The 9,471-nt window shown below is 35.8% G+C and overlaps 1 protein-coding gene across 2 annotated transcripts in view; it reads left to right on the forward strand.

Annotated features, from left to right (window-relative positions):
• The first annotated feature begins 1,944 nt into the window (after positions 1–1,944).
• The window catches only part of Pou1f1 (POU class 1 homeobox 1), a 14,174-nt gene continuing 6,647 nt past the window's right edge, over positions 1,945–9,471 (forward strand). Inside the window, exons 1-2 of one of the 2 annotated variants that reach the window (XM_004634823.2) lie at positions 1,945–2,193; positions 4,779–4,928. In XM_004634823.2, coding sequence (XP_004634880.1) covers positions 2,052–2,193; positions 4,779–4,928 — 292 coding nt within the window. In that variant the 5' untranslated portion in view covers positions 1,945–2,051. The remainder of the gene's footprint in view (positions 2,194–4,778; positions 4,929–9,471) is intronic. The other variant, XM_004634824.1, reaches the window with a different exon arrangement.

A 9,471-nucleotide genomic window follows, 5' to 3' on the forward strand; every position in this document is an offset into this window, starting at 1 on the left:
CAAGAAATCTTAAATTTTTTCCTTGGCTTTTTTTGTTTTAATTTATTTTAAAGAGAGACAATAATCAATAAGACATTTGGAATGGTACACATTTAGAAGACCAAGATGAGATTTATTCAACCAAGGGTTTTATATTACACATTGCTGTCCTCAATGTAGTTGCTCAGATCACAGATATCAGCATACAGAATTAGTCAAGGTGAAAATTCTAAACATTACCTGCTATTTTCAAAAAATTCTGATGGAAATGATGAGTACAATCATCTCAGCCATCTTCTATATATACTTGCATGCTTTTCCCTTCTTCCTTTTTTCCTATCTTTTCTCTTCTCCTATACAATATTTAATCCTTAAGTTCAGTTTCTTTCTGTTTTACTATATCTATTATACCATTCAATTTTTATTAATTTCATAATTTTAAATATACAAAATTGCTAAGCAAGACCTGTATTATTGCTGGGCAGATTCAATGATACTCTCTCCATTATTTGGTTGATGTATCTTACAAAATTATTCCAATGATTTTGAGCAGTAATAGAAAATATTAAGGGAAGTTCTTCAACATAAATATTATTTAGCTTAACCACTTAAATAATTAATCCCAAATAAAATTATTTTTATTTAATTTCTTTAGGTGGTCTCTACAAATACATTGAAAAACTATTTTTGTGTGTATGTGAAATCTAAACATGGCCAGAGTTCTGAAAGAGTGCAATGGATGATTTTGATCACCTATAACTTTTTCTCTTTAGAAAAGAGTAATGGAGCCCCAAATTCAGAATGAAAAATAACACTTTTATAATAAGTAAGTATTTTTATGCAAAATCTAATGACAGTCAACCCTTAACAAAGTTTTCCTAAAATATTAAAAAATATTTAAATGACTTCAAGATTTACTCCCATTCACGTTCACATTAATATTAAATTTGGCATAAAGCAAGCAATTCCACATTAAAAAAAAAAAAATCAGTCTGCCGAAGAACGACCCTAGCTCACATCAGTAATATCTGATGCCTGTCACATTAGTTCCATTCTCCATAACACCCTCGTAAGCGTGTTCTGTGTGATACTACCTTCACTCTGTTTTTCTCCAGTACTGGGAATCGAACTCAGGACCTCACACTTACCAGGCAGGGGCTGTGCTGCTGAGCTATATACCTGCTGCCATTCGCTCTTGCAGCATAGAAATCAAGTATGATGGAAATCATAATTATTAAAAATCCCAATGATATTTATCTTACATCCGCTATAGTCAGCATGTATCTTTTGTTCTGTCACATCAGTATATTCTGTGTGGAAGGTCTGCGTTCAAAGATACATCCACCGTAAACAGACTTATTAGAACATGAGCTCCCTGAATGTTGGATTCTTGAAGAGCAAATTGAATCCACAGATGCAATCATTTGGACTCACTTTCCGTACACATTACTACACTGTATTCGTTTCTAAAGATTATTCAGTTATAGTAGCAATTAGGTGGGTTTTAATGGTTTTCAAATGTGCGTTGTGGACTTTAAATTAGTAACTGATAGCACTCATTTTCATATTTTTCTCACGCATTTCTCATTCTCAACTTAAACATTAAAACTCTTAAAAGCGTGTAATACACAATTTCTTATTTCAAGTTATTCAGCAGATTTAATAAGTTATCCAGAATTAGAATATCTCCTCTTAGCCTTATCTCTTCAGAGACACTTTTGCGAAGTTCTTGACTCCACTCTGAAAGGTTGGCGTCACCCAAGTTGTCCGAGCTCTAGATTTCTCCCTCCCTTAAATCCGCATCAAGAGCCAGCTTCTTTCTTCGGCACAGATGGGTGCCGCTGAGCAAGGCGACGTCCCGGGAGACGGGGCAGCGCTGCTGGGGAAAGGCCATTCACATGCATGAGGGGATTTCCTCGCAGGATAAGCAGCAGCGCGCCCGCGGCCGGCCGCGGCTTCGGCTCGCTGATGTATATATGCAGGTAGCGAGAACCGAGCTAGCCCTGCCGCAGGTAACAAAATAAAACTGATTTGGGCAGCAGCAGCTCTTTCTTTTCTGCTCGTGCGTGGGAATGAGTTGCCAATCTTTCCCTGCGGCCGACACCTTTATACCTCTGAATTCCGACGCTTCTGCAGCTCTGCCTCTGATAATGCACCACAGCGCGGCTGAGTGTCTCCCCGGCTCCAACCCCGGCCCCAGCGTGATGACCACAGGTACCGCCCGGGACGCCCGCTCGGCCGCAGGTCCCAGCGGGCGCTCTGAGTCTTCTCAGTTAGGGCTTGCGTGCCTTGTTTCATCTTCCCCCTTCAGTTTAATTGGTTTTAAATTAAATGCTAATAATATTAAAGAGGATAAAATGCCTAAGAATTTTTTTTCATTAGCAAGGGAAATCATTTAGATGATTAATGGTCTTACCATAATAAAATGTGTTTTCTATGTAAGAAAACACTGAACTTAATGGAAATATTTATGGGTAAATGACAAATTCAAATAAATATTCTAAAAGAGTTTGAAGTTTAATACATGGCACTTCTTTAAAGATTTACTTGATTTTTAGATGACATTTACTATTATCTAAAAATAGAATATATAAAATTTGTAATAAATACACCAAATTAATTTTCAATACCAATCAAAATGGATTTTAAAGAACACAATCATTACATTTTAATAAACAATTTAGCATGATATTAAATTTAAGGCAAAACTAATGAATCAAGGTTGTTATTTTTTTTTTCAAGATTGTGTTCTGAAGAGCCTAATCTGTATAAACAGATTATATATTTGTTTTAGTTGACTTTCTTAAATAAAAATTCGATTTCAATATTCAAAATTATTGTCTGAGTGCAAACAGATGCATATTTTATAATACATTCATCCTTTATACAATAACAAAGAAACTATTCCAACTCATTTATAAATGGATAAAGCCTTTGAGAAAATTTCTTCCATTAAGTAGCAGCATATTATTCACTCTCTATTTGTTTAAATGCAATGTGCCTCATACTTGGAAGGGGAATAATATTTTGTACATTCAAATACAAAGGCTTGGGTTTATACCTTTATATTCTGGTGGAATACATTTAACATCTATTCTACATTAAAATTAGACATTTTCAAGCATATGTTTAAGTCTGACATCACTTTAAGGCCAACTTTAAAGATTCTAGACATTAGCTACTTAGGCTTTTGGAAAATCATTTAATATAGAGAGTTTTTTTCATTTGTTGAAGAATTATATAATTAGATTAAACAATTATATTTGAAATACCTCAACATATTTTTGAAATGTAGGAGCAATGTGTTTTCAATAAAAATATACAGTATAAATGACTTAAAAACTATTACATAACTAAGCATATATTTAAATGTAAATACATATATTTAGGATAGAGAGTGATACATTGTTTCTTTAATCCATTGTGTATAGAGAAAATACAGCAATAAAATAAAATTTAGATTGAGGTAAAGTTCTCACAAAGAAACGTACTATATTCATAACTCAACTTTGTAAAATCAGAGAAACAAAAATATTTAAATCTTGGGAGTAAAAAAGAAATCACCAGTAAAAATGACCTTCAAACAGTTTTCATTGACTTATACTTTCCTACAAAATTGTAATTATATCCACCTAACTGTTGAGGACATAATGACAAATACTGGCTCTAATTAGCACACTTGCATATTAAATGTTCCAACATCCATTTGTTTCATTTTTAAATGAATAGTAGCATTTTTGTGTGATCACTATGTTGCGATCACTTTAATTCTTTTAATGTCTGTTATGAAGTGAGAACACACGCAGATTTTTAAAAATCAAAAATTACTCTCTACGGAGACAAAACACATTTTTTAATGAACAGACCTCATGTCTTCAATCGTTACATCATACCTCAAAATTCTGAAAGGATCCACATGCTCTGCTACATAATATCTCATTCGAGAAGATAGATTTATCTGATACCCATGACAATCTGCCGCTGTGTTCAGAATGTGAAGAGAAGTGAAGCAACTCACACTGGAATATGGACCAGCGGTTTTATTGTCAGTCATTCCAGCTCTAATTCAACTTGATTTCTGCTCAAAACTTGATGGAAGTTTAGTAATTCCAATTTTCTATCAAATTATACAACGATTCCATGAAGCACATGAAGTAACAGTGTGATTCTGTTTATATAAAGCTTTAGCATATTCTTATTCATCGATGAATTTATTTTTGATGAAGTTTTAGTATTAGAAGTGTTGTCACGTGCATGCAGGATACATGCAACCTCATGGATTCAGCCACGGCATAAACACGGAACAGGGTCACAGGGTTTTCCTAACATCCTTGAAGATAATGAGATTGTTACAATTGTACCCATAAGAATAGTTTTCAAGACTCTCTGAGGTGTGTTAGGATCATACACAAAAGCAGAGAATATTCTAGAGTCATTTTCAGTATTACTCCAGAGAAAAACCTTCATAACACTAAGCAAAGCAAGAATATTAAGACACTAGTCTCTACTCAGTTTATTGCAGTATCTGTAATGGTTGGAACCTACAAGCATTGACTTTAGTCACATCCAAATTGGCCAGTCACCCCTTCCCAGGGCACTTGCAGCCACAGCACAGACAACGAGGTAATTAAGGAAGGCCACCATCCTCTTTGAGGCAAACTTTGACCCCTCGTTTACGTACTCACTGAAACTCTTCCTATTTAGAAGAACTTAGTGGCATAAAACTTTAAGGCTCATGCAAATGTATATCTCTGAAATGAACTGAATGTGTCTTGAATCCTCAGACGTTTTCTTACCAGTCCCATCTATTTTGTCTTTGATTCGAACTCCTAAATATTTGCACATATATTTCCCGGTGACAACATTGGAAAACACAGCAACAGGATTGCATTATTCTGTTCCTTCTTGCCACTATGGAAACCAGCCATCAACCTATGGAGTGATGGCAGGTAAGAAAATTTAACTTTATATATGATGTTGAATTTGGGGACACTTTGATGGATTTTCTGGATCTGAGATTGTCATAAGCAGAGTATGATGCGAAACTGATTCCTAAGCTTGGAAATTACTGGTCTAAATCATCACTGACTGAGAGGTTTCCTTATCTGTAAGGCTGTCAAAGACCAAAGCGATTAACCTGATGGCCTTTGCGGCACATCTCTCAACTGCAGTGCTACTGAAAAAACTCCTGTTGGCTCTGCGTGATCTTTGTTGGAATTTACTACTGTCAAACTGCTAACATTAACTTCCACTTGATGTTATTGTGGGCTTGCTTTTAATAATAGTATGATAGTGACCAACTTCATACAGCCACCCAAACTTAAATGTAAATTAACTAAAATAAAGTAAAATGCAAAATGCAGTTGCACTCGCTTGATTTCAAGTGCTGGCTAGTGGCTGTCATGTTAGACACAACACATGTGTGGAATATGTCACTGTCATTACAGTATTTCTTTGGAATATTTTTCCCTAAAAATAAGTAAGCTACTGACTTGAGGCTAAGATATTTAGAGGGACTTTAGTGATAACTATTTTAGCTTTAGCAGCCTTTTTCTGAATTGCTTCTAAGTCTTCACTAATGTTGAAATAAATGAAATTACATATTTTTCTCTCCTGGATAAGTCAGGTATTACTATTTCCAGTACAGCTGTTTCATTGTCAATACTTATATGAATGCAACAATAATATGCTTTTTAAGAAGTGGGCAAATGTAGGCTGTGAGATACACTCATGAAAAACTTATTGCTTAATTTCAGGGAAGGGCCAGATAGAAGATTTTAGTGGCTTAATAAATTGTATAGCATGTTATGCAGATATCTACTTCTGCTTTACTTTAAAGAAATTCTTTGTCTTTATTTATTATTATAGCTGAAAAGGAATTCTTATCAATGGGATTAAACTAAGGTTTAGAGAATGTGTGTGTGTGTGTACGTGTGTGTGTGTGTGTGTGTGTGTGATATTGTTAAAGAAATGTTGTATAAAAGAATCATATGTTAGTGAAATCTTTGCTAACTTGTTAGGCCTAGAATCTTAAGATAAAACAGTTTTCCTCACTAATCTTTAGTTTTTCAAAATTTTCTCAGCTTGACTCCATAAACAATGAAACTTTAAAATAGTTCAGAAAAATTTTAGTTTCTCTTACATTGTCAGGAAGCTGTTCTGAATAAACCAAAGTCATGCTTTTTATAGTGCCGTGAAGACTCTTAATGATGCGCCATGAGGTCTGGCTTCTCTTTTTAATAACTCACAAATAAGGGAAGATAAATTTATTCTTCTCTGTAAGCTGATCATTTATGATTCATTTATTAATCAGTGCTTATAGCTAATGAGAACAGCCTTACTCAGTGATGAACTGCTTTCATTAGAAAATGGTAAAATACACGCATTTAGCTACCGGAGGCTCAAGGGGAAACTTTCTCTAGCCTTTACAGCATTTTCATGATGCCCACAGGATGTGGCAAGGACGTGGCCATTCCTGCTGTCTCCTGCAGGCGGGTATGTGTAGGGATTCCCAAGAACCAAGGTACAGCTTTAGTTTCTTTTTCTTTTTAATTTTTAAATTCTTTAATTCACTTTAATGAGGAAAAAAACAGCAATGAAACACTCTCAAAACAGGTTAGTAGGACAGTTACAACAATTAATACATTGCGTATTGTTGTCTTCGTAGTAGTTATTCAGAGTGCAGGATGCAGACATGATGTCTTGCCTAAACAATATTAGTATAAACCTTTCTTCTCTTTGAACTAAGAGAAAGCAGCTGTATATCTATCCTATCTATTTTTCATATACATATTTTTTTGTTCACTACAAAATGGTCTTTCATTTATATCCCTCTTTTGTGTTGTTTTGTCAGAGATGGGGGTTCCATTATTGTTAGAGAAGCTGTATTTGGAGAGGTCTTTAAAGGACCTTTTCATACTTCATGCCAGTTCAAATATTGTAAGTAGTTGAATTCAGCAAAATAACCCAATATAATCCAAAAGCCATAATAGTAGTGGGTTATCAGCAGAACTGGCAATTGTCAGAAATTGCTGACTTGAGCCTTTTACAGCTCAGCATACTAATATGGCTTTACTTTTTATACCTCTTGGTTACACTTTTCTGCTGGATGGTTAAGACCAAGTTAAAGCAAGACCCATACAACTAAAAATGTAACTTGCGTATCTGACAAGGTCATTCAAATCCCCTCAGGATTTACTCTGAAACCATGTACAGCACCTCGGAGACTTTTGTCAGTGTCAGCCATCTACATGAGTCACAGCCATTGCTTGACCAGTTTGCTCTCTGTGAAAGCCTGAGAGAATATTTTTCTCCCTAGGTGACTCTCCTTAGGCACACCCTACATCATCGATCACTCTCCTCTGTGGCCCCATAACCTCTTTCAACAGAGAATTTGGGACACCAATGACTTATAGGATGTCACAGCACAGTTCTCTTGTGTCCTGAGTCCTCACTGACCTTGGGTTTCTCTTTTAACTTAGCAGAACGAGTCCCTGTCCATTGGTCACAGAAATCATAAAGATAAAACCAATCACAGACCAGAGGCCAATAATCTTTTGCCCCAGTTCTTTTAGATGGCTTTTACGGCTCCCTCCCTTCTCATTAAGACAAAAGGAGCTGGCAGCTGGCCTCAGCCTCCTGCCATCCACCCATCCCCAGGGCAGGAGCCCACAGGGCCACTCTCTCAGTCAACAGGCAGCTCAGGTCTGCTGACACAGCTCCATCAAGAAGGCGCTCAACAAACTCCCTTGCTTTAACAAAGTCTTCCTCACTGCAATCCAAAAGGAAAGGATCCTGGAGACAGAATTCAAAGCCTGACTCAGTGACATTAAGAGCAAACTTTTAATCCCAAGATTTGGAGGCATCATTGTGGACTGAACATTAAAGATGTTTCGTCATCAAAAGAAAAACCATGGCAAACATAGAGATTGTATTGGAGTATTTTGAGTGAGGTATTATTAAAATGTGATATGCATTAGATGTCAGAATATCTATACTTTCAGCATTAACATTTGCTTCATGGCATACTGAATCCTAGAGAATTTGAATTTTCCTGCCTTCCTCCCTAGAGAACCTGCACAAATTGAGTTATAAAATACGGAACTCAGAAATAAGAGCAAAAAGGTATAAAATACGCAGTAGAAACCAGGTTACATCACTAGAATATTCTGAGAAGTCTCAAGGCAATAATTAAATCAGACACTTGCACACCACCCACCCAAGCAAGACAACACAGCAGCTTCAGTGTCAGACACTGCATATGAAGGCAGAGCTACAAAAGGAACCAGGTTTCAGGGGACGTGAAACTACCATTTTAGTATGGTGATTTTAATACCCACACTCTGATGCTTTAGTTGGAGCATTTTCTTAGGCTAGTTCACAGGAAGGGAAGAGTTACAGCTGACACTCTTGTCAGGCTAGTATGGAAGATTTTAATCATCAGGTCCAGCTGTACCTCACAGCTCTAGCTTCTAACACGAGTGAATAATTACAGTGTTATTGTTTGAACCTATTTAATGTAGCCAAATGTGCTTACAAACAAGGAAAACGCTTAGAGAAGTCATTTCAGTTACCTCATCACTCTCTGAAAATAAGCTAGGTAAGTATTTTGATGTGGCTTATTCTAATGCTGGCTGGACCCCAGTTCTAGTCCCTGTTGTGTGAAAGCCATCGTAGAACTGAAGGACAGTTATTTAATGTCTCTGGAAATTTCTGTGAACTGTGGAGCAAACACAACATGACCTCCCTTCCCTCACTGCCTGTTGACATAAGGACAGGGTGCAGGGCATGTGAAACAAGCACAGCCTCACAAGTGACACAGAGCAGCAGCGTGTGATCATGGTTGGCAAGAAGCGTTGAACGAAAATGTTACTCACAGACAAAGACCTCATGGGATAGGATGTAAAAGATATAAAACAGTGTGCCTGGATAATTTAGGTTTGTAAAAGTAGCATTTTTCAGGACAAAAATTGTTTCTTTGAAATTTTTGCCACACTTGTAGAACAGCTCTGTTGGTTTAATCTCTTACTCCCAGGTTTCCTTTTCTTTAGAAAAATGTGTTCTACTGCATAGGCATATACAATCTAATCACATTTTCTCATGTAAATAATGTAAACTAATAGTTTGCTGACTTATACTATTTTTGTTCATTACACATTGATATATGAATGAAAGATTTATGTTACATTATTACTCATGGCCTTGATTTGTGAATATAGTTACTGATTTATTCATATTCTACAGGAAGCCTGAACTTAATGTATTTTTCCATTTAGTTTCAGAAACTAATATTACATGTATTATATGATAACTAGTTTTTGAGGACTTAGTCATATTCATAAGGAAGGTGATTATTCAGTATTTATCAAAATGCTTCACAATTCATGGCATTCAATGGAAAAGAAAGTGTCAATACAAATTATATCAATGAAGAAAATTAAAAGAAATGTCTTGCAGTTTATGTCCCACCCTCTCACCTGTACTTTTTTTTTT

This window comes from Octodon degus, unplaced genomic scaffold (assembly GCF_000260255.1).
Source record: "Octodon degus isolate 3935 unplaced genomic scaffold, OctDeg1.0 scaffold00066, whole genome shotgun sequence".
Taxonomy (NCBI): Eukaryota; Metazoa; Chordata; class Mammalia; order Rodentia; family Octodontidae; genus Octodon; species Octodon degus.